General features: G+C 38.9%; 2 protein-coding genes, 1 long non-coding RNA gene and 1 other non-coding gene across 10 annotated transcripts in view; 1 reads left to right on the top strand and 3 right to left on the bottom strand.

The window, feature by feature from the left end:
• PRSS12 (serine protease 12) overlaps positions 1 to 5,898 on the top strand; it is a 46,798-nt gene extending 40,900 nt beyond the window's left edge. For both annotated transcript variants that reach the window (XM_065634365.1, XM_065634364.1), the window contains exons 12-13: positions 460 to 740; positions 2,707 to 5,898. In XM_065634365.1, coding sequence (XP_065490437.1) covers positions 460 to 740; positions 2,707 to 3,014 — 589 coding nt within the window. In that variant the 3' untranslated portion in view covers positions 3,015 to 5,898. The remainder of the gene's footprint in view (positions 1 to 459; positions 741 to 2,706) is intronic.
• The window catches only part of LOC135988417 (uncharacterized), a 67,827-nt gene extending 55,897 nt beyond the window's left edge, over positions 1 to 11,930 (bottom strand). For all 5 annotated transcript variants that reach the window (XR_010606146.1, XR_010606145.1, XR_010606147.1 and 2 more), the window contains exons 1-3: positions 11,821 to 11,930; positions 11,373 to 11,428; positions 7,321 to 7,457 (exon numbers count right to left, since the gene is read on the bottom strand). This is a non-coding gene — a long non-coding RNA (uncharacterized LOC135988417). The remainder of the gene's footprint in view (positions 1 to 7,320; positions 7,458 to 11,372; positions 11,429 to 11,820) is intronic.
• LOC135988790 (small nucleolar RNA SNORA24) lies at positions 11,559 to 11,689 on the bottom strand. Its single transcript, XR_010606237.1, has one exon. It is a non-coding gene; the product is annotated as a small nucleolar RNA SNORA24 (small nucleolar RNA).
• A 6,899-nt stretch (positions 11,931 to 18,829) lies between the features above and the next one.
• The window catches only part of LOC135988098 (bifunctional heparan sulfate N-deacetylase/N-sulfotransferase 3), a 63,693-nt gene continuing 58,065 nt past the window's right edge, over positions 18,830 to 24,457 (bottom strand). For both annotated transcript variants that reach the window (XM_065633736.1, XM_065633737.1), the window contains 3 exons: positions 22,619 to 22,728; positions 20,481 to 20,583; positions 18,830 to 18,957 (listed from right to left, as the gene is read on the bottom strand). In XM_065633736.1, the coding sequence (XP_065489808.1) occupies positions 18,838 to 18,957; positions 20,481 to 20,583; positions 22,619 to 22,728 (333 nt within the window). In that variant the 3' untranslated portion in view covers positions 18,830 to 18,837. The remainder of the gene's footprint in view (positions 18,958 to 20,480; positions 20,584 to 22,618; positions 22,729 to 24,457) is intronic.

Here is a 24,457-nt window from a genome sequence, read left to right as displayed (position 1 = left end):
TAAAGTTCTCTAAGCCTCCAAAATTTCTCAGCCAAACTAGAGTAAGCTTGAATACTGTTTTCATTTCAGTAATTATTTGGAGTATCATAATCACGTTAGTACTCAGGTTTTCGTTCTAATACTGGCAATTTGTGCTACCCTTACTAAATACATTTATGGTGCACACCTTGCTTGTACCTTTGAAATAAATGCCAGTAACAGCAGATGGCCATAAGAAACCTTGCCTGTGAAAATATACAAAAGGAACATAGCTCCATCTGAAACTTCACGAAAAGCTTCCTTTATATTCTTTAGGATACACTTGACTGTCAATCTAAACATCTGAGAAAGCACTTTTGCTCTTTACAAAAACCTTTTGGTATCATTATTTATATAAGCAATAAAGACACTGATCAAATCTGCATGGTTAGGACCTGACTTTGCATGAGTCAGCCCTATTTGTTTTCACCTCAATCTTAGGTATGGCAACAACACACGGAACTATGCTGTGCGAGTTGGAGACTATCACACACTGGTACCAGAAGAGTACGAGGAAGAAATTGGAGTCCAACAGATTGTGATGCATAAAGAGTACAAGCCCAACAGCAGTGACTACGACATTGCATTGGTGAGGCTACAGGGGCCAGAGGAACAGTGTGCCAGATTCAGTACCCACGTCTTACCTGCTTGTTTGCCATTAAGGAGAGAGAGACCACAGAAAACTGCTCCAAACTGTTATATCACTGGATGGGGTGACACAGGTAAAAATATTTTGATGATTTCCACCCACTGCTCTCATTACCTGAGGCTGCTTATTTATTAAAAAAAAACCAACCTAATTCTTAAAATAAGAAATGCTCAAAATAGAACAATCTTACTCTTTTCATATAGGTGAGTATTTTCTCTCCTGATCCTTAAACAGGAACGACAGCACTTTGTTTACTGAATTTAGTTTGTGTTTGAGAAGTGGCGATTAACCATGTCACTCTAAATCACAGAACGAGTCACTAAAATGGCCTCATTAACACAGACAAGCATGAATGAAAAGCTTATTTGTTGCCAGGCACACCCTGTGCAGCAGCTTGTCATCCCCTGCCTCAGAATAACTAACAGCTCTAATATATTTAAGGTTTTTAAGGTAAGTACAATTAGTATTTTAGAAAGGTTATTTAAATTACACTACTTCAATAGCAACATGGTTAGAAAATATACACACGATAGAATTCAAAGTAACATTTTTAGTCTCTTGTTACCACTGACATTTTCAATCAGCGGTTAAATTTAAATAAGAGAGTATCTTGCCAAAATTTACAAGAACCACAATGTAATCTGCAATCCAGCCTTCTGGAATGAGCTATCTTGTCACTTTTTAGGTTAGTATAAGATTCTTCCTCTTTAAATGTCATCATCCTTTACATGTTTTACAAACTAATAACCATGTTTTTACTTTCATGTTTTCATGGTGTTGAATACAGTGCAAGACAGCAACCACACTTGAACCTTTGTTCCACTGACTCATTCAAACTGTAAGGAGGCAAGGCAAAATATCAGTTCTTCCTCTTCGCATGCATTTAATCCGTGTACACAGATGTCTGCGTCACTGTACTACAATAAAGGAGATAGACTTGTAGGGTGGGGTTTTTTGCTAAAAACAATTGCAAATTCATTTCCTAGCTCTGTATAGCTTTTTACACAATTGAGTGAAAGTTCTGCAATATTGTTTACTTAGGACATCTATTTAAGTTTGCATTAGCCACGGCAATAATTGACTTCAATTACAGTAAGAAATAACATTACTACATTACTTCAGTGGAAATTTCACACTTACTATATGAATCATACTTACTTTGTAAATATTAATATTTTACTTTAAAGTAAAAAAACCCCAAACAAACAAAAAACCAACCAAACAAAACCACAAAAAACCCCAGACGATTGGCCTTAATTTCCCATGTTTGCAACTGAAAAGGAGGTGCCAAGCTATAGAAAAAAGTCAAATTATTTAAATCTTGACTTTTCTTAAGCAGAGCAGTGCTTATACAATGCAGGATTCACAAAAAAAAAAAAAACAGTACAGGTTGTGGTCACTCCTGCAAAATTAAGATTCCTTTTGGTCAGGGGTCTCATTAGTACTCTGGTACATAGAAGTTACCATGACTGTAAGATTCAAACAATTCTGCCGATCCCTACTAGAGCACACTTGGGCTCGGTTAACATTGGCTCCTCAATTGAGGTGACAAGAAGGCTTGCGTGTACTTACTTGTAAGCCAAGAGAGGATGAAGCGCCTGTCAGGCTGAGTTAGACTAGATATGAACTGGCAACTTAGAAACGAAGTGTTTCTACAGCTTTAGTCTCAAGATTCCCCCAAATAGCTTCCCCATTCAAGTATTAGGGCATATAGTCTTCTAAAATAAACAAAGTGTGTTTGGAACAAAACAAACCCCAGCACTGGAAAGATCCAGCGAACTGAGGAATAAAGCTACATCTTAAAATTTAAGCCTTTTTTAATATAAAAAAGCGCATCTGTATTACATATTTCCAATATCTATATAGTATTATAGTGTTAGATTTAATGCATAGTATATTTTTTCAACAGTCTTATTTTCAGTCATTTTATTTAATGACAAAACAGTGCGAAGGACTGACAGCGAAAATTGGATTAAATCATATTTATGTTTCCATGACCAAGCATCATAATGATACAACAATTTGGGTTGTCTTTTCAGGAAGGGCTTATTCAAGAACATTACAACAAGCTGCCATCCCCTTACTTCCCAAGAGGGTATGTGAAGAGCGTTACAAAAGAAGATTCACAGGAAGAATGCTCTGTGCTGGAAACATCCAAGAACAGAAACGTGTTGATAGCTGCCAAGGAGACAGCGGCGGACCACTTATGTGTGAACGTCCAGGGGAAAGCTGGGTTGTGTATGGCGTGACCTCCTGGGGCTATGGCTGTGGAGTGAAAGATTCTCCAGGTGTCTACACAAAAGTATCATCTTTTGTACCCTGGATAAAAAGTGTGACCAAATTATGAACATCCATAATGAAAACAAAACTTTGTTAACAAAGTTTGAGGCAGGACAACTTGAACAGCACAGACAGTGCACAGCTGGAGCCCACAGTGGGTGGAAATGGACACATTCATGTCTTTTCATTAAATCCAAGCTGTATACACACAATCTTTCCAGTTAGGAGTTACTATCCAAACAAAATCCCTCTGTGTTGAGGAAGTTTATATTGCACGAACAAGTTACCATGTATTTAAAAGAAGGGGAAAAAATGATAGCCAGTTTAGAGTAACATTGGAGCAGGACAGCTGGAGAGTTCGCTATGAGATTCACTGCCCACAGGAAGACTCTAGTAACTCCAAGCTATTTATGTTCTGAACTTCTCTAGAATTACTTGCACATCTCAGAATTAATCTTCAGTCTAGTTTGTTTAATCACTTCTTGACTGGTATCCTATTATTCCTATGATCTTGTACTCAGCCCGCTAATTTTGACTCATGTTTCATTACATAATGAGACAGGTTGACTCGTGGTGATTAAATCTGCATATGCATTAAACATTAGAAGGAAAATAACTGTAAATAATCAGATCCCCAGCTATTCTGATAAATGTTCTCACAGCTTATTGTGCATAAAATACATTCCCAAGTAAAACAGGTAGTACACTGCAAGTTAGTTTCCCTGTAAACGTCCTGCACCGTTGCAAGAGCCAGATCAAAACCAAATGACCTCTTATTTTCTTTCTTCTAGATAAATACAATTTGTCTTCTTTCTGAAGTTCCTAATTTTTAGTATATACAGCATTTCAGACAGAACTTACTTTTCGTATTTACCACTAGCTGTCAGTACAATATCAGACTAACAAATATCCAATGCTCTCATTGCTGGCATGGAGGGGCTTTACTCAAGTAACACAAAGAAGCTTTGCTAATCCTACAAGGGAAAATTGAAAGTACGTACAATACAAATATTGGAGGTGTTGAGCCAATACTTGTCTGAAAAGGTCTGTGAAGTCTTGAACTACTATTTTCTACAAGATAATGCTTAGACAACTCTCTCCTGCTTAGTTGTAACACTGGTTCAGACTGATCTGACAGGAAAGGTGAGAGTTATTTGAAACCAGTAATTGCAGAATACTTGTGTATCTTTTATCTAATAACTGCTTAGATTTCTCACGGTGATTTATGACACTAGATTAAAAATTCAGTCATATGGTCCTTAATGCCCTTTCCTATTCTAAATATCATTTAGAAATACCTATGAGTTAGATAGTTTTCGGTGACTGCTAAAGAATTGACATATCTTGATTCCACTTAACTCCTTTTACAAATACTGTTACCCACACTATAGAAACCTTCATGATTATAAAAATGCACTGATTAAAAGTTACTCTTGATGTACAAGATAAATATAAAACAACTTACTATCATTTTAGAAAGGGCCACTGCATTGAACTTATCACACAGAACAGAGGAAATAATTATTATCTTAGTGCCACATTAATGAGTATCAGTCTTAAAAATATCTGAGACTAGAGTCAAGAGTGAAACAGGAGAGTTCAGTGGTACCCCTGCAACACCTGTCAAAGGCCATTCTGACCATCTGCAAGTGTGCTCTGCATATGATCTTAAAAAACAAGCTCTTTAAAAAGCTGAAACAAAAGTTCTGTGGGCCATGAAGCACTCCAGTGTGAAAAGTGTGGCAGATGTGTGTCACCACATAGTGACTGTACAAACTATGACTACAAGTGAGTGTTTTCCTGTGTTTCCTATCCCCAAACACTCCGGCTGTGACAATGTTGTGTGGCCTGTTGTGAACAAAGTGGGATGCTTGTATTCATGTTGTAAGTGGGCAATCATTCATTTCTGTATGGTTCTATGTCTCTCTGGTGTTGTAACAAGTATCTAAGACAACTCAATTTACATACAAACTGGCAATGATATTGTGGAAACCCATGTGATGAAAGACTTTGCTCTTAATTTCTCTCAGACCTCAAAGTTAGTTTTCAAGTGTCATGACTAGTTGAAATATCGTGTTGGAACTGGTGCTAAACTGGTACGTGAGGTGCTTTAATATATTTTAGTTTTCTGTAATTCCACACTATTTGAAATAGTGTGAAATATTTTGCTTAAAAACTTAATAAAATCATCGTACTGTGACCATCTACTGTTATACCTATGTGAAACACTCTGCTAGTCAACTTTAAAACCATTTATTTTTACTTACACCTAGCCCTTTTAATTAAAGGAAAGAGGAAGTAAATATGTCAAACGGTATCAATTTGTACCATCAAAGCTTTGCTCTACAAGACCCATTATTTTGAAACTTGTGGTGAAGTAGGCTATATAGTGCAATATGTGTTGTGTACAGGGGAAATAATAATTTTCTTTTAGAAGTTGCACCAACAAATACAATACAGGGGAGGGGAGGAACAAACAAAACCAACTCTGCATACTTAATGTAGTAAATATTTAGATTTAATACAGTAGTTCATTAGTTTTGTTCTTTTAATTGGATGCTTTATTGTATTTTAAAATGTTGCAGTACCGTTTTCATGCAGAGAGCATGTCTTTTTAGTTTCTAACATAAAATTATCTTTGTTATGCCATTCTAATTTTTGTTCAATGAGTCTGATGATGTAAATGTATACAATAAAAACTGGCACGCTGACTAACTTTTATACATTAATCCTGTGGATAATGTACAAGTAGATGTTGCAGGAACATTAGCTGAGTAAACTTCATATGAGCTTTCTTAAGTGAAAGAATGGTGCTCTTGAAAATATTTTCTTCAATGCATATAAGCCATGGGCCATTTTCTGAGGGATGGAACTTTGTTCTGTACAATGGAATTCTTACTGCTTTGTGTGCTTTAACTTAGACTAGTTAGGTGGTCATAAATAAATTTATCCTATACTCTTAAAACTGCTTAAGATTCTTTGACCCTTGCTGCTTTCCCCTTTTTTAACATTTTTAATACATACAAACTTTCAGAAAAGAATGCTCTTCAGCCTACACTAATGGGTTTTTGTATTAAGTAAGCAGGTCATAGTGTCAACAGTGGCAGGAAATAAGACAACACTCAGCTCTTCTATTCCCAGATTAGATGATCATTTTAGACACTGATGTGTAATCCAGCCAACTTCACCAATACTGTGAAGATTTATAGCTAGATGCAGTACCTCTGAACTTCCCAAGTTTTTTCTCCATTTTCCAAAGACTATACAGATATCAGAAACAAATAACAGAAGCATTACTGCAACTAACACACAAAGCCTATTTAACATGAATTTATCTCAGCCCTGAACAACTTCCCAAAGGGCATTACATACAAGCATTAGACCACAGATAAACCAAGATCCCATTTTATGATCATTATACGCAGAATATCTATAACCTCAGCTGTCTTACTTCCAGAAAAAAAAAAGTCACAGCACTATAGTAGCTTATATTTTAAAATGTTTGTCCTGAATCAATGTTCTCCATTCTTTTCAGTGTGAGTGCAAGTATTTTGTGCTTCCAAGTGCTAGAATATTTCTACTTGTGATTTTAATGCTGTTATAATTTCGGAGTGTCCACCACCGAACATAACTTACAAGAAGGCTAAAACAATTAGGCTCAAGTAGTAGATAGCAGAACAAGAAACCACCCAGAAGACAGGTAGTCTCTGGTATCAGGAAAGAGTATTTTTTTTGTTTGTGCTCCAAGCTGCTAGGTAACAGCAAATGCAGTTAATTGAGGCAGTAGAGACAAGACCTACCTTAGACCTACACATTAGATACCTGCTCACATGCAGTAGTGCCTATTCCATTTCTTTCCATGAAACACAGAAACTGACCATGTAATTTCCTGCAAATGCAACACCAAGCAACCACAAACAGGAAAGACTACGTTAAAATTTGGAAGGAATATTTACCTTTATGGCAATGTAAAGGAAAAAAAAAAGACAAGACTGGGTTGGGTGAAAGTTGGTGAGGTGTGAGGCACTGGACGTAACTGCAGATGGAACCAGGTACAGAAAAATAAGGAACATCTATAAATGTAAGAGCCAATATGCAAAAGGAATAGATTGGGAATTAAGTTCACAGAGAAATTATGATAAACAAGCTGTCCTAAGCCACGTGGAAATGAAAAAGCCACATCTTGTAAGAATAATCCTATTGTAGCCAAGTACTGAGAGAAAGCAGATTTCACTACCCTCTGTGCATGTGACTCGATGTTCATGGAAAGCTTCACAGTAAAGGCAATGACTCACTAAGAGCACTAAGAACCTTAAAGCTACTCCCTGACAGATCATAGGACTCATGACCATTCAGGTGGAAATACCACTTACCTCATCATTTGGCTCACACAGTGGACTAGCCAGACTGCTACATGATCCTCCTCTAAATTATAGTTTCACACACAAGAATCCTCCATGGATTCCATGGAGGCAGAGAGACAGCACAGTCAGTTTTCAAAGGCAACTTGCTAAAAAAAAAAAAAAAGAAAAAAAAGGCAATTCAGTCATTATGCACTGAAATTGTTAAAACAGATTAAAAAGGCAGCTGTTGTCTGCTAAAAGCAAAGGTTAAAATTCAAGGGATTTGGGATAACACATCAGAGAACCACATCAGTGCAATGCCATATAGCAGATAAAAGTCAACACCAGAAAGCCTGAACTTTTTGGTATCATTTCAGTGACCACAAAAGAAAAATGCTTCTCTCCAGACCTTCGTGTCACATTCTTGACTTTTGTACTCTGTGTTAATATTGCTTTAATGCATTCTAAATCCCTTAAACTGATCCCCAACCCTACTCCTGCTTCTTCCTATTCGTATTTGCCTACACCTGGTTTTCTTCATGGGATCAAAGCCTGTCACAAAAAAATCCTGACCTAAAAAACTAAGGAAGCCACTTTGCAACAAGAACACCTGCCAGGAGAGCAATCACACCTGCACACAGCATTAGTACTTTCTTACCCACACCTTGTCCACAGGATAGCAACAGTTGTCCTGGCCACCATCTGCCTAGCATTTTCTTGTGCAAGAAAATAACTGCCCTTGTAGAACAGTTTGGTTTTGGTGTTTTTTTTTTCCTCAAAGCACCCGAATTACTACTCAAGTCCATGCTTCTATGAGAACAGAAAATTCACAGTACATTTTTAATGACTGTTAGCTACCACACTTGGCAGACAAACTTCAAATCCTAAGTAAAGATGTCATATGATAGTGTTATATGCAGAGCCATTAAAAAGGAAAGAGTAATCACACACCACCAGTTAAACAGGTGTAGTTCTCCTTATTATAGCTCTACATAGAATATACCTTCAGCTATACTTTGTCAGTGGCAGAAGCACGTGGTTAAAAAAAAAAGAAAAAAGAAAAAAAGTGTCCTATGACAGCTCTCTAACCATCCCTACCAGCCTATTCCTTTATGAATAACATGACCATCAGAAGTTATTTCGTCGGATCTAATCCATGCTGTAATTGAAGTCCACACTTCCCCTCCCCCATTTACTTCAAACAGGAATAACCCCTCAGTTGCCAAGTACTCAGCAGATATTGTACTGCATCCTTGATCTGTTCTAGCTTCAGTTTCCCAGGCCTTTCAAACACTATCTTGCAAATAATTTGCAGAAAATTTCTTTAAGTGAAAGATATTCCACAAGACATTGTGCCAGCAGGGATGGATGTTATCTACGACAGTTTTACTTGTAAGTAAAACACCAATCTTGTCCAATTCTGCAACAATTCACCACCTACTAGAGCTCCGTATACTATATAGAATGTGGACTGAAAGATTCCTCAGCAATGAGAATTGAAAAAGCAGCTACATTCAACATCACTATTTCTCCCTTGTAGAAGTAACCTCCAACTGAAGTTATTTGACTTCCAGAGTGGCTCCCAGACAACTAGAGACAACCAGCCAGAGCCACTGCTTTGGCCTGAAACCACAGTCATAAACATTAGGCCCAGCTACCAAAAGCTGTATCCCCACGAGCAGATTTGTCATGTATCACTAGTCCAAAGAACACATGCGGTTCTAGTCTTGTAAAGAAGCAGCAACACGTGCAGTGAAAGTTTATGTATCTTTATTAACTTAGTAATACATTTGAAGGCTTTACATTGGCATATATACCAAAATCATGAATGCAGATTTCACATTGATTTTCTAGACTTCATAAACTTACCTTCATCTTATGCAGTGCACTTATACTCCTTGCAACAGCCTTTCTAACACACTTAAACAGTAGAAGAGCCACCACTGAAGGTGCACGTCATCAAATTTAATAATACTGCAGTACAGTCAGCCACATGAAGTACAGCACAGCCACCAAACTACTGAGAAAATTGCTTTAGACTTGGTGGCAGCCCAAAGACAGGAACAACAGAAGATCCCTAAAAGAGGCACAAAATGATCTAGTCACCCTAACAGTATTTGTACAGAGCAGACAAGGCTAACTTCAGGCACAGTAAGATACATTCCAGCCCCTTTGTAAAGATGAGAGATGGACTACAGAATCTCATTTAGGCTCCAAGTCTGAACTTAATGAAAAAAAGCTTGTCTCTGTTACATCTAAAGCGACATGAAGACCTAACCTAAAATTAGCTTTTGCTAGCTCTGTTTGATAAGCAGAGATATTATTGCTCACAAAAGGCATCAATTCCATAAGATAAGGCAGATTCACCTTTACCCTAAATAAAAATTTAAAATTCTAGTCACAGCTACTCCTAGAATTCATGTGGATTTTAGGCTACATCTTCTTCTGCCATCACAACTGGAGAGTGTTTTTCACCTGTAAAAACAAGTTTAAGGCAGTTTAATATGGCTACTGGAAACACATACAGGACAGCAAACATCACTGAATAGTATTGTTGTTGCTCAAGTGCGTGTCTGTTCCTGGTGTGCAAAGCCAATCTCACACAGAGACAAGATACTGATTTTATTACAGAGTTGAGCAAGTCCGGATGCTAGATCAAACTATTCTAATGTAGCTGTAAGGGGATCAGCTTCGATGATTGCTCTCAACTGGTTGCTGCCAACTTCCACCGGCCGACCCCTACGCTCCTCATCTTCAAGGCTCTCGTCTCCTCTGCAAAACTTCTTGACCCACCACTGCACTGCATGTTCGTTAGCAGTTCCCGGGCCAAATGTGTTGCTGATGTTGCGAGTTGTCTCTGCCGCTTTACAACCCATTTTCAACTCAAATAAGAAAATCACTCAAATTTGCTTTTTAACATCTTTTCCATAGTCTAAAATAAATATAAAATAAACAGCAAGTAATAAGTCAGTAGTAAAAAAAAGTGAGAAAATCACATATAAAATGATGTATAATGTAGCCACATTTATTTAAGAATGTATTCCAATATCAAAGGTTAAGTTTCAACAATACAAAAACTGCAACTCCTTTTGCACCAACAGCATACCGGTGATACAAAGTTACAGTCATTACATACAAAATCTTAGCACTACATACACACCCTCAAGGCAGTTCTGAAGGGCTGCCTGGTTACACATTTGCAAATTGGTTACATAAGCATTGTAGTACTGCAAATGTTCCCTGCAGAGGGGTCTTGGGTTGGGCCTGGGTCTTCCCTCCTGGGGTTGTGATTTTCAGTATTATAACAAGCTTATAATGAATAAAGTTGATGTGAAGGACACTTTGTCTGTCTCAAGAGATATTGTTAAACAAACTAAACTAATTGCACAGGTTCCATGATGTCCAAACTGCCAGCACAGGAGCTCCTGATAAGGAGTTCATCTTATCGCTCTTGTTTTACTCTTCTCAATGGTAACTCCCTTGCTTAGGAATTCCTCAATCCATCATTCTTTGACAGTTTGAAGGAGGGTCAGCTTGACCTAAATTCCGTATACATTGTTGCTCGTTGCTAAAAGTCAGGCCCAAGTTTAGGCAACAATATGATGCCCTCCTAAGAGTTGCAAACTGCTCTGAAACGAAGCTGTTAGTATCCACTTGACATATGTCTCTGATCTTGCATTTGCAGATTACTCTTGGTGCTCACTTCATTAAATCAGAAACATGATTACTGAAAAAACCCATGCTCCTTGCACAGGCATCCCCGAGAAAACTGTGGATTCAGATGCCTCTAGTTGGCAGTTTGTCAGGCAAAAATACTGACAACATGTTTTATCATAATCCACTATTCCTAGCATATCTAATACATCTACACCCAGGCCCAACTCTTGCCAGTCACACTAACTGATGCACTTGGTTATATTTCTCTGTGACTGAAACACAAACGATGCGTGCCCTAAAAACAAAGCACCAAGCCTATACCTGGATTTCAACAGACAAGTCTCAGAAATGATCAAGTCGGTGTTACTCCCGCCCAAAACCCGACTTCTAAGAGCTTATTACATAACACACACCCAGTCACGTACTTTTTGAGGTAGGGAACTTCAACGGCAGATAGATCTCCGTACTTGCACCGTCTGCGCTAAGGAGAGAGAGAAAAAAAAAGACAACTCGTTTAAGAACGCTTATTAAAGAAAAAAAAGGAGAAAACAAAAAACCAAAAACACTAGCAAAGGAGGGAGACGGCCAACCCCAGGGCCTCTGCCGACTCGGCTTGTTACTTGCTACAGTCAACGACTAATACCCACAAGACGGTAAAAGTTTTGCCAATTAGCAAGGAACTGCTCTTCCATGCCTAGGAAGGGGGACAGCCACGGGCGGCAGCCCCCATGGAGTCATGGATCACCCTCCCCCGCCACGTGGCGACCGCCATTTTCCCAACCGGCGGCCGCTGCCTCCCTCACCCCGGCCCTGGCCCCGCCGCCACCACCGCCTAACGGCTCCTCACCCGCTCCGCTTCGCCACAGGGCCTACCTGCCGCTCGCTGCTCTGCTCTGCGCTGCCACCTCCGCCCGGGCCCAACCGCGACTGCGGCGGAGCACGCGCCGCGTAACGGCTGCGCGCGCGCCCGGTCAGCGAACACCCCCGCGCGCCCGGCCCCCCTCCTCGCGCCCCGCACCTCCCCGCCAACCGCCGCCCCGCGCGCCCGCCAACGGCCGCCAGCAGCCCCGAGGCCAAGCGCGCGCACGGCCGCGCGGCCACCCGCTCCCGCTGCGCCGCGCGCTGGGCGTGGCCAGAGCGGCGAGCCCTCCCGCGCGGGGCCGCAGGGGCGGGGCGAGGGGCGGGGCTGAGCCGGCGCGGCGCGGGCGGAAGTTGCGTTTAGTGCGGGAGCGCGGGGTGCCCGCGCCGAGCCCTCCGGTTCGGTGTCTGGTCCTTTCTGAAGCTCCTGAGTAGCATCACCAGGAGAAACCGAATTAACCGAGCTGTGGAAAAGGGGCTGCAGTTACCGGCGCAATTCCCTTTATCTAGCCTAGACATCGATGCCGCTTTATATATGGAGACAGAGATACATTTATGTATGTACGTATATGTGAATGCACACTGGGTCAAGTCATAAGATGAGCCTTAAATGCTAAAACACTATTATTTGTTACTTGGTAACCATGGATTAAGACGAAAGGTCGTGAAAGATGCACTAGAGAAATGAAGTCACCCCTTTATGCGAATACGGGTAATTTTCCTTTTCCAGTCCACACGAGCAAGTGTGTCTGGTTAATGCTGGCCAAATCCCCACACTCTCATTTTTAACTACTATACCTTTTATGCCACAGCATCTTAATTTAAGTATTTTGCAGTCATTCCGAGCAGAGGGCAGGGCAGGCACAGGCTGCAAAAGCTGCTCTCTGGCAACAGCCGCAGCTCGGAGGCGAGTTCAGGGTCCACGCGGGGCTGCACTGGAAAGGTGCCGGGGCAACATGGGCTTCTGTGGGCCAGATGCCACTGAATGACACAGCCCAGGGACTGAAAATCTGGCTCAAGCAGCTACAGCAGGGTGACTTTGTATTTGAATTGTTAGGGAGGTCTAGAACAAGCAGCTAGAATGGGCGAATATTGTTCTGCAGAAAGCTGCCGTTTGGCTCATATTTTAGTATCCACGTTTTTTACCTACTTTATGTGGAAAAGATAGGAAATGATTTAAGGCATATCTATCACATTAGACGTTTTTCTTCATTTTCAGACAATGATGATGTAATGTTACTGCTCCATATATACAACTATCAGGCAGTATTGTAGAAAAACGAAACTTCTGCTAGGATTGTACAAAAGTGCAGAGACAAATGAAAGTGCTACTATGCCCTACAGCCCTACCTGTGCCATAAGCTTGAGCCTCAGCTGTTCTGACCATTTGTGTTCAGGAATTTTATTTCCATTCTGTCACACGCATCAAAGAGCGGGCCCCTGCCTTTAGCTCATAATGTTTTCATTCAAGATGGGAGTTCTATAACTAAAATGTATGTACTGTGTTTGTATAAAAAATTATGCAGAAAACATTTTCCTATTTTGTGATTTAAAATTTTTTTACAGGAGTACAACAGTTCAGAATTTAGCTGAAGGAAGGAGCTTTACTCGGAGACTTAATAGGAGAGACATTCTTGATGAGGTAATTGAGGAGACGATAAGATTTATTTTGGGGCAAGAGAGTCCATTTCTCTGATCTCCTGAATAACACAGGCTATAGGATTTCAACTAGTAATTCTGAACCGAACACCTTTATCACAGTTGAACTAGGCCACTTCTGTTTAATACCTTTTGTAAGGGATGACCTTGTGCTCCTAGATTGACAGCTCTCCTAAGCAGATAAACATCTGAGCAATTAAAAGTACATGAGCCTTATTTCCCATCTGAATATCAAGAGGAAGAGAGGATCAGAACAGAAAAGGGGAATAAAGAAAATACTATATTAAAAAAGATGGAAGCAAACTGACAGAAAGCAGAGTGCTGAAGAATCAAGCTCACTATATGCTTTTAAAGTCTATCAACCTTAATTTGCCTAAATGCCTCCTCCATTCAGGTTTCCCTAGCCCTTGGTTTCAGCTGTTAATTACTTTCCTGTTCCTGTGATTTGTCCTTTGATGCCAACTATTGTGCCTTCTTGATCCATGTGGTCCACAGAGACAAAAAAGTGTCTTTGCCTTTGAGCTCTTAAGAGTTTTGTGCTTGGAAGAACTGAAAAGAAACATTAAATGAAACGTCAGGCAGGTGTTATTTGTAGCAAGGATCTTTTCCCTTTGCTTAGTACCATTCTGTTATTACTTTATTGTTCCACTTTTGTTATGCTTAGAGATTATAGAGCTGAATATTTTAAAATAAGCTTAGACTTCTCAATGTAGAGGTTGCATTATTTCTCTGTAATGAACAGAATATTTTTTTAACACAGGTTTCCTATTCTCTACATTTCTGTGAAGATATTAAGCAGCTTTTGCCCAGCTAGATAGTACACTGTTCTATTCTGTTCTGAATTTGTTGGTAACAGTGAATTTTCCTTTGGACACTCATACTGTCTTTAGAGGTTTCTCCCAAGAAAGGTTTTCTTACATCTGTGTAGGCTGATGCATTGGCACAACTATTGAATCCCCAAGGCAAATAATTTGAATAAAGTCTGCTTGTTATCTTAAAAATAGCAAGCTCTGGCAATGTTTCTACAGCACATTAGCAATTTCTGGCGCAAGAAATACAAAGTAAGAAGGAAGCAAAAGCAGTAAAACGAGCAGCTGCATAAAGCAGTAATATTCACTCACTGGGAGAGTAAGCAATATTTTTCACTTCTGAAAACATTTCATGCTGCTCCCCTGCTCCTGGATTGTGTTGTAGCTCAGTGTCAAGCTGCAATAGCTGCTAACAAACCTGGAAAAGGACAACTTTTGTGAACATAAAAATCACTTCCACACAACACTATATTTTCTTATCAGAGTTTATTGTTGCACTTCAGATACCATGCCACTATGAGAATAATATATATTTTTTATTTTAAAAAACTTGGAGAAAAATGTTTCCAGCAATTTTCATTCAATGTGAATGACAAGAGTATTACATCTATAAACATTGAAATATCTATTTAATTTCTTCCTGAGGAAGTTTCACATTTTTAAGCAATGAAAAAGGATATTCTGTACAAGATAGTCTGCAAATCATTGAAACTAATTCTCTCTGCACAAGTAGAACTGGGAAAATATCACAGTATTTTCAGGAATGTTTGCTCAAATAATTAAGTGAATTCATATCAGGCTCTGTGTTTACACCCCCCAACAGTCACTTTCTGCTCATAATCACACATTGATTTTTAATGGCACAGATGTCTGCAGAAAGCAAATTTCAGAATCATGTTTATGAAAATAAATGTGAAGCTCACATCATCAAGCATTTGTTAAAGAAATTGCTTGTGCAGTTATCTACCAAGGGAACAGAAACCCTGACTGTATTACCAACCACTATAAAACATCTGACTTTGACTAGCAAATATAAGTTAGTTGTAATGAATCAGTATTTTTTAACAGTATTAATGTTGATAGTCTATTTGTGGAAATCAAATACCGATTGTAGCTAAGCTGTGAATAGAGGTTAAACTTTTGTCAGATAATTCATGTATGACTTGCTTACTCAGCTGTACTGATGTGCATCCTATTGTTTGGGGAATAACATGTCTAGATGTTGTCTGCATGCTTTGCTCAGACTCCATTCTTCACCAAGTTGACTGCACGTTAAAAGTCACACTGCTTTTTTAAAGTCTCCTGTTAAATGTAAGAACATATTTAAACAGAAGAGTTCTGGAGGTGGGGGCGGGGGGAAGTAGATAAAAAGTAGATTCATACCAGCCTTGTATAAACAAGTAATAAGCAACCATCAGAAATTCAGAACTGCAAAGAGCACCAGCAGTTTGCCTTTACTTCTCCAGCCCTTCTGTGTCTGAGAGGAGCCTGCCCTGTGTGCACGAAGCTAATCCGGCAGCACCTTTTCTAAAAATGCTAACGTTTAACAGCTGCATCCCAACAGGAGCTTTGACCTATGGAGATTCCAGATCACACCCTTTCAGATGCACAGTTCCGGGGCCAAAAGGTCAAGCTACTTTGTTCACAGTATTGACTGAGGTAAAATTACCAAAGGAAACCACTGAAGATTTCCCTAGGAACTCATTCCTTCTGTTCCCAGTTCCCTCCTTTAGAAAGAGCACTGGACAGTACGAGGGCTCCACCCTGCTGTTCCTCATCAGGACTTGAGAGTCACCGTGACACTCCTTCCTGGAGGATGAGCTTTGCGTTCAGCTGCCAACGCAAGCCTAGCGCATCCCAACCCAAGGCTGTGCATGCGGGGGGCATATCCTCCCATGGCTACATGGTGACTGCGGTTGGGCTCTTCTACCAGATCACCAACAATGGCAGAGAGCTCCTTGCTGTAGCTCAGAGAGGACTTCACAGAAGTAGTCCACAGATCTGAGATGTGTCACCTTGGCTGTTGTAAAATTTCTGGAGGAACAATGAGACCAGCATGCATGTCCCCATCACTGCTCTGTCCCTGAGTGCCTACTCATTATCTTTTTGCAGGGGCCTTGATTTCCCAGAGAAAGAAAACAGAGCGTTCTTGAAAATGAAGAATGGACTATGAATGTAGCTGCAGCTTGTTCCTCCTGCATGCAGGAGTCACTCAATTTGTGCAGAGGGTCCTCTCACCAGGAAAACTTTGGGCACTTCAGAGTGCCTAAAGTTTCTCTTATTTTCTTCTACTTTACAATTGCTGCTCTGAAGACCATGGGGTAACTGAGGCAGCAGTGCACATAACAGGAGCTTCGTGTAATCCCTGCAGATTTTTAAAAAATGTTTGAGTGATGTTACATCAGGTTGCGTCTAGGGTAAAATCAATCATGCCAGGATGAAAACCCCAGGTATTTTCTCCAGTTATTCAATTTAGTTGTAACAAATCCATATATATGCTGGCAGGACGCACGAGCTGTCCACAGCATGCTGAGAATTTGCTTTTACAGATGCTCAAAATCTAGAGTGCTTCTTTTATTAAATACTATTAAGTACTATTTTAAGACAAGTCAGCGTTTGGGCCAAATCCATATGACAGTGAAAATTTAAAGTGAAATGAAGTGAAAATTCTCTCTAATAAATAATAAAGATGTTAATCTTAAAAAACGCCTACTCTAGTAGGTCCTCATCATTAATCATGCATATTCCCTTAGCAAAAATGTGCTGCGTAAAGAATATTGTTATATACAGCAAATTTGTCTAGATTTTTTCTTTACAGGCCTATCAAAACCAGGTGTTACATAGACAAAAATCAATAAATAATAAAGACTACTAGTTAGAGGTACAGTAAGGATCTCAACATCTTTTTTCTATGTAGGGAATATCTGACTGGTTTCTATTCCATTACCTTAAAAGTCAAATTATAGGATTTGTGCCATAAAACAGTACTGAGACATATTAAGTTTTCCCACCATTTGACGCATGTTTTTAACTATTGATTCTAAACCAAATTACGATAATATTACAGAGCTACTGTAAAAAGCATTGCTCTTTTGTTTTCACTACATCTTCATGCCTTCAGAAATACTCAGATCCAAAGTTCAGAGAAGCAGCATCATGGCCATACTCAGCTGAAGTTTTGAATGATCTTCTTTCTCAGCTTTTAAGAACTATTAATTAGACTTTATCTCACATCTAAACTGATGTATTGTGAGATGTATCACTGAAATGTACCACATAAATGTAAGGCTGGATATTTGTTTTTTCCATGATTAGAGCGTGAATTTCTACCGTAATTATGCACTGTGTTCAGTTGTTTGCTTTGGTTTTTTTTTTCCTAAAACTTATTCCTAATATTTAAAATGAACATGTTTAAAATGTCTGGAACCAGGACCAATATTTTCATCTGGAAATATGATAGATTTTTTGCAGCTGGTGTAAATTGAAGGTTACTGAAAGCTGCTACAATTTTGATCAGGTTGAGGGATCTTGGAATACACAAAGCATAGAGTGAAGGCAAATAAATTAAGGAAGAACTAGTGGTACAAATTATGGCAATCGAAGTATGGATCTGTTTCTGCTCTTTAGCAGTGTTTCATTCAGTTTGGTGGAGTCACTCCTGCCCCACAGCAATGTAGTATTCAGATCTGGCTGCTCACAGAAGCCATGAGTGACAGACTGCTCAGTGCAGGGCTTGTTTGGTTCCCAACTGTACAAATGTAATACTGCTCATAAGGATTATACTGCAACTTTTGTGCTTCACATGTCCAATTAAATTTCTGTTCAGAAAACAGCTACATTCTGTATTTTGCCATTTCAGTCAGTACAAAATCAGACATAGTAATTATGGACAAAGGTCCTTACTGCCTTGTAAGGGTTTGTTGTTACAGGTTATAGTCGTGTTGTCTGTTTGCTTGTTTTTTCTTACATGACTTTCACCTCTGGCTTCCAGATTTTGTTCCATGTATTTTGTTGCTATGCACAGCTGGATCATAATATAGTAACTGAACTTCTCACCCTTGTAAGTATATACTTTGAGTATTAGCAAGCCGATTCCAAAGGCAGAAGTACAGTTGGCATTTTGTGCTATATTAAGTTTTCTTATTTTTTATGCGAGACAATAATCAAATAGTAAGAAAAACTGTCAGTGGTCTAACAATGGGCTACAAAACCTACAGAAGACACAATACTTTTAAACTGATATATAAAAATGTAAATATTTACCATGAAATTGAACAGGTCATGTATCTCTGAAGCTTATACCAGTTGCAAGTAATTTCACATATGTGCACAGCAGTACACAAGTCCACAGGCCCAGAAATGTTTATGAGAAAGATTTGGCCCACCAGAGCTCTAAGAAACACACGTATTTTCACAATCCACATGCCAGCATATGGAGATAATTTCTATCTTTTACTCTTTTTCGAAGACATGTATCTTACAAAAACTTCTTGGTAGATACTGGAGACTTTAGGTATGATGACTGAAGCATGGGAGAGAGATTTCAAAAAGCCTTGTTTCAATGCTATCTTACTTTCTGTAGCTCCTGTCTCAGCCACGATGGCAGAGGTTGTCCCAATTTGTGTAGGAGTTTTGACAGTTCCACATTGTGATCTCTGTAGTAGCTTGACAGAAAAGCCCTGCACTGATGGATACAAAAGGAGATATTTTTATTTAATAAAATGCTGTACTGCAGTTGCTGTGAATTCTAGGTTTCCAAGTTTGTTCTACCTGTGTCAAAACTTTACTTTCTCTAATGCAATTTATGTTGTTCTGTGCTACCTACTGCATGCAAGTTTAAGCTCTTCAGTAAGGAGCTTAACGGTGAAAGAATTTAAAGAGAAACAAAGTTTGTTCAAAATGAACACTGAAGTCAAAGCAAAGGATCTGATTCTACTCTCAAATAGTTATGTAAATTAAGAATCACACTGAAGCCAATGCAGTTACTTTGCATTTACCGAAGTGTGATTGAAACCAAAGCTTCTAAAATATCTTTGTATGTAGGCATGTATCAATTAGTAACTGCATTTTCAGAAGCATTTAGAGTTGAAAAATAGAACAATAAACAAACAGTCTTATCTCTGGTCAAAAGCCTTTCACCAAATGATTTTATATCAACATGATTCTCTTGATGTAAAGTTACTTACAATCTAAGTACTGTGAGAAAAAAGAAATCCTGGCTTACTTGCCAAATTAATGCTGCTGTTCAAACTGTAAGTTTTTATTTGCGTTTTAGTCAGGCCAAATAAAATGGGAATACAGGACAGAATAAACACAAAAGTTACAGCTAGAAGAGGAGATTAAACTGCCCTTAGGTAAAGGCTGCAGCTAGCAGAAGACCTTATCACTGTCTACAACTGCCTGAAAGGAGGTTGTAGCATGGAGGGCGTTGGTCTCTTCTCCCAAGCAGCAAGTGATAGGACAAGAGGAAATGGCCTCAAGTTGCACCAGGGGAGGTTTAGATTGGATATTAAGAAACATTTCTTCATGGAAAGGGTTGTCAGGTGCTGGAACAGGCTGCCCAGGGAAGTGGTGGAGTCACCATCCCTGGAGGGGTTTGAAAGATGTATAGATGACGTTCTTAGGGACATGGTTTAGAGGTGGACTTGGCAATATTAGGTTAATGGGTGGACTCGATGATCTTAAAAGATCTTTTCCAACCAAAATTATTCCATGATTCTATTTGATCTGATGGAAATATCTTCATTTGAGCATTTGTCTGGAAAGGTATTTATAAAATTCATAGAAACAGAAGCTAACAACTGTTAAAACTGAATTTTATGAGAGTCTGCATTACTTGTCATGGTCCAACTACTCTCAAAGACAAGGGATCAGACACAGAAACACATACCTGATCGTGACTGAGAAAAAAGATGCACTGTGGAGCCTCTGCTGCTTAAGTCACTTAGGTGAAAGGGTCAGGTTTGCAAGTGAATTTCAGGGCTGCCAAGTTTTTTTAATGGCTTAAATTCCTCACATTTGAAATAAAGAACCGAAAAAGCTCATGTGCTCTACAGCTATCTTAAATGTTTCGTTTGCAGGGAAAGGTAGTCAAACAGTGAACATCTACTAATTTTGTCTTCTTTCCCATCTTATAATTTTGCCTGCGTGGTGTCCCATATATGGCAACTGAATCCCTGCATAATGCAAATGGATGTAGTGGTTTACCTCAGAATCCATAGGAGGGTATTTTCTACCTTTGCTCTTTCCAAGACACTTTGTTTTTCCCTCTTCCAGGAGCTGACACCAGAAACCTTTATGTGAGTCAAACCTGAAAAAAAAATGTTTTGTGCACTTCAACACAGAAACACAATAAAGTAAGTTCCCAGACTCCTAAGACCTTGTTTTTTCCTCTGGTAAATCACCATTTCAGGAGAAAAGGTGGCAAGCAAAGTGGGGAAATGGAGAAGCTGAGGAGAGTTAACAGGAGCAAGGTAGTAAGAGCTGGGTACAGATACGAAGTGTGAACCACAAGTAAATAAAGAGAAAAAACAGAGAGAAGCAGGAGCCAATGCTAATCCTGGAAAGACTGAATCTTACAATGTAAAGGCTGCAAGATGCTGCAAGCAAGATGCATCTCCCAAGTTTAGACTGCAGCGGGTACCTGCTAATGATACAATTAGGATCCAGGTGATTATGAAGATTACTGTTGGCGCGGAAAGATTTAGTATGGGCAAAGATACTGGTATGTGGTGTTTGTCTTCATTGGATTAATTCAAATACAATAACAATAATAAAAATACCTAATAAAGTCTTTGCATTCTATAGGTGTGACATATTTTAGAGCACATTTTAAGGATTACATCATGCCTTCGCAGAATACATACCTAGTCAAGGGAAAGTAAGCATGTAGAATAAAGGCAGGGCTTTTGCTTGCAACACAGACACAGGTAACATCTGTCTTCATTGTGAAAGACATATTATAGGTGGGAAGTACCAACAGGAAGTAACTTATTAGTGAACGGCTACATTGGTTGGACAATTAGTTTAATTTTATCTCCCAGAGAACTTTTCCAAGCTAAGATAGAAAGCACTTCTTCCAGCTGACTTACTTTGTTTTCATCAGTACAATGCAACCATGCACAAATTTTTCTTCTTAGTTATCTTTGTCCACTCTATAAAACGTGAATCTTAAGATACCTAACCTACAGTTCACTTCCCAATCTTTCACTCCTGTCTTGTAAACCTGGTATACGGGTATACCAATATATACATAATATCTAATATTGGAATGCCAATATAATGGCCTTGCAGCCATTAAAGAATTAGAAGGTACAAAACATTTTTAATTCTTTGGAGAAAGGATACACAAGTGTGTTTTGTTTCACATTGCAATACAGTAATTTTGTAATTACAAGCAAAAATAAATTATATTTGATGTATCTTTTGTAAAAGACATGCCAGAATGAATTAATTTCAAGACGAATTCATTACTGGTGTAAATAAGCTGACATCAGCTGAGGGGACGAAGGGAGACACGAAGGAAAAAGCATGCTGTAGAATTAGATGCAGGTGGGATTGACAGTATCCAGGCCAAAGGATACTTCGGTATCAGGCCTTCAGTCGAAAACAAACATGTTTTCAATATACTTAAAGACCCAAACAATCCCTGAAGTTATGTCTTTAAAATGCACTTAATTCTACCTCATGGAAGATGAAGGTTTGTTTTGCTACCTGTGCCATAACAAGGCATAGAGTAAAACTAGATGGAAGTGTTAAATAGAGGAATGTCTAAGAAAGAAAAACATTATTTTCTGAGAGCCTCCCATAAAGACAGATAATGGACTCATATTTAAAAGACTAAATCTAAGGTTACCAGTCTTATTTTGAGGGCAACTGAATCTAAATGTTAGAATCCAAAGGATTTGTGTATATGCCCACTTATGACACACAGAGTGGATGTTACATTCCTGACTGATACTGTTGAATCTTTCTATCAAAAATAAAGAAAAACTAATTTTCTTTCTATTCATGTACGTCAGCATTCCATATTCCATTTACTTACGGAAATAAAATTCCTTTCTCTTCACCCAAAATCCATGTGCAATTCTCACAAAGCAATACTTTGTCAACTTGTCAATGGTGTACGTCTTTAAGTCAAGCTCCACACTGAGTGGCTCAGCGTATGATTCACAGAAAATCTAACCCTGAATTACGTTCTTTGCAGACAATGAGGAATATATCCTATTGAAAGCTCATATGAAACGCAGAAGTATGAGAGACTATTTTGCAGCGAACTTACTTAGATACTAACTGGTATTTTAGGGATGTAGGAACAGGTGAAAATGATTATTAAATTAACTCACGTTAGAGCTTCAGAGTAATTATAATGAGGAGAGACGCCCAGAAATTTCTGCACTTCATCCATTATGGTAGATGGGTCAGTTCTCAGCTGCTGTCCGTCAATAATTAGGAGCTACAACAAATAAAATAAACAAAAGTTTAATTGACAATTCATTATTTCAAGCTTCAAACTGAAACTTCCACCTCTGTTGAATTCATTCATTATGCGGAGACAGCTGCCTCAGAGAATGATAATTGGTCCAGTTTTATTTGTCATCATCATTAATGACTTGGGAACAGGGTAAATGGCATGTTAATTAAATTTGAAATGATATTAAATTGGAAACTGTTGTGTTAATAGAGAAATAGCAGTGAAGGATCTAGAAAGATAAGAAATATTAGCAGGAAAAGGAATGAGATTTGTCCAGCCAAGAGAAAAACGTAATAATGTCTAGAGAAATAACCTATAATTCTCATAGATAAAAAATTATGCATACATATGTTACAATAATGTTGAAAAGCTTGTCATTGGAAATGACCAAAAAGACAGAAAGCAGGAGGTAGATGTTGCGTGAAATGCCTTACTTCTAAACCCATACAACAATACATAATTGTATGAAAGAAACTTTTTTGAGAGTATGAATAAAGGCAGGTGTTATGAGGACCTTAAGGCAGGAATGCAGATAGAAAGAGAAAGTGCAACACGGCTCCAAGAAAGCCAAGTACTGGTAGGTAATTTCTTTTTTTTCTTTTCAAGTGCTTGACCATATACACACTGTAGGCTACTTCAGACAGGGCCACCCTTTTACCTGGAGGTGAATCTTCAAGGAAACAGACACTCTCTGAGAATTTTAACAAATGTGGTATCAAGCCAAAATGACCCGCTGATGGTGCAGCAAGTTTGGGCCTTTTTGACTGTTGGAAGAGAAGCAAGGTCCCAAATAGATTAGCTGAGCATTCATTTCCTGTCATGGCAACACTTCTACTTTTTCCATCATGCCTTAGTAATGAAAAGGAGGGGGGAAATAGATTTGCAGATGGTTCAACAATCTCCTTCTGCAAGAAGTAGTGAAGTTTGTTTTTATGTTCCCATGCAAGCAGAGATACTAAAATCGTAAGAACTGCTTCCAGGATTGGATGAAACTTAGAGGTTTGCAAAACTACGAGGTTTCAGAGCATAATCAAATGGGAAGAAATGTGTTTTCTTCTGACAGATCAGTCTTTGGAATTGCCCATAAATAGCATGTGGATTTAGAGATGCAGATTAGTGGAAGTATCAGGCTGTCCAGAAGGCAGTAGCTCATCCCAGAAATCTTTGCAATCAGATGCATGATGTGCCCGAGTCCAAAAATGAACCCACTGCTTTCCTACGACATAAGCTTTGAGAACAGGCCATAAGTGCTTCATAGCACAGAGGTCAAAACACATCCCAAATGGGGGATACTTCCATCTGAAAGAAAATAAGTGAGTTTTTTCTCTTCACTATTGAAAAAACACGTAAATATCTGTGCCATTCCCACTTCTGCCACCCCAAAAAAGACATGTAAGAAAAAGTTTTACCAGTGGAAATTCATTCAAATTCCTGACATTCGCAGTAACAAAAAGATGCTCCCCTTCAGGGGGAATGTAAGGAACAGAGGCAAAGTTTTTCCTTACTAGTACTGATTTATTCATATTGATCTCAGGAACATGTAATTTCATGTATTTCCTCAAAATCTAAGGCATTTGGTGTATTGGTGAGGTAGAAAAAGTAAATAGTGTAATTTTTACAAAGTAAATACTTTCATACATAATGAAAATACTACAGATGAAGCCTGAGAGTCACTTTACAGCTTACTGATCATTTTACTGTAATACTGCTG

This window comes from Caloenas nicobarica, chromosome 4 (genome assembly GCF_036013445.1).
Source record: "Caloenas nicobarica isolate bCalNic1 chromosome 4, bCalNic1.hap1, whole genome shotgun sequence".
Taxonomy (NCBI): Eukaryota; Metazoa; Chordata; class Aves; order Columbiformes; family Columbidae; genus Caloenas; species Caloenas nicobarica.
Note: the sequence above shows the minus strand (reverse complement) of the source record. Positions and strands in the feature narration are given on the sequence as shown.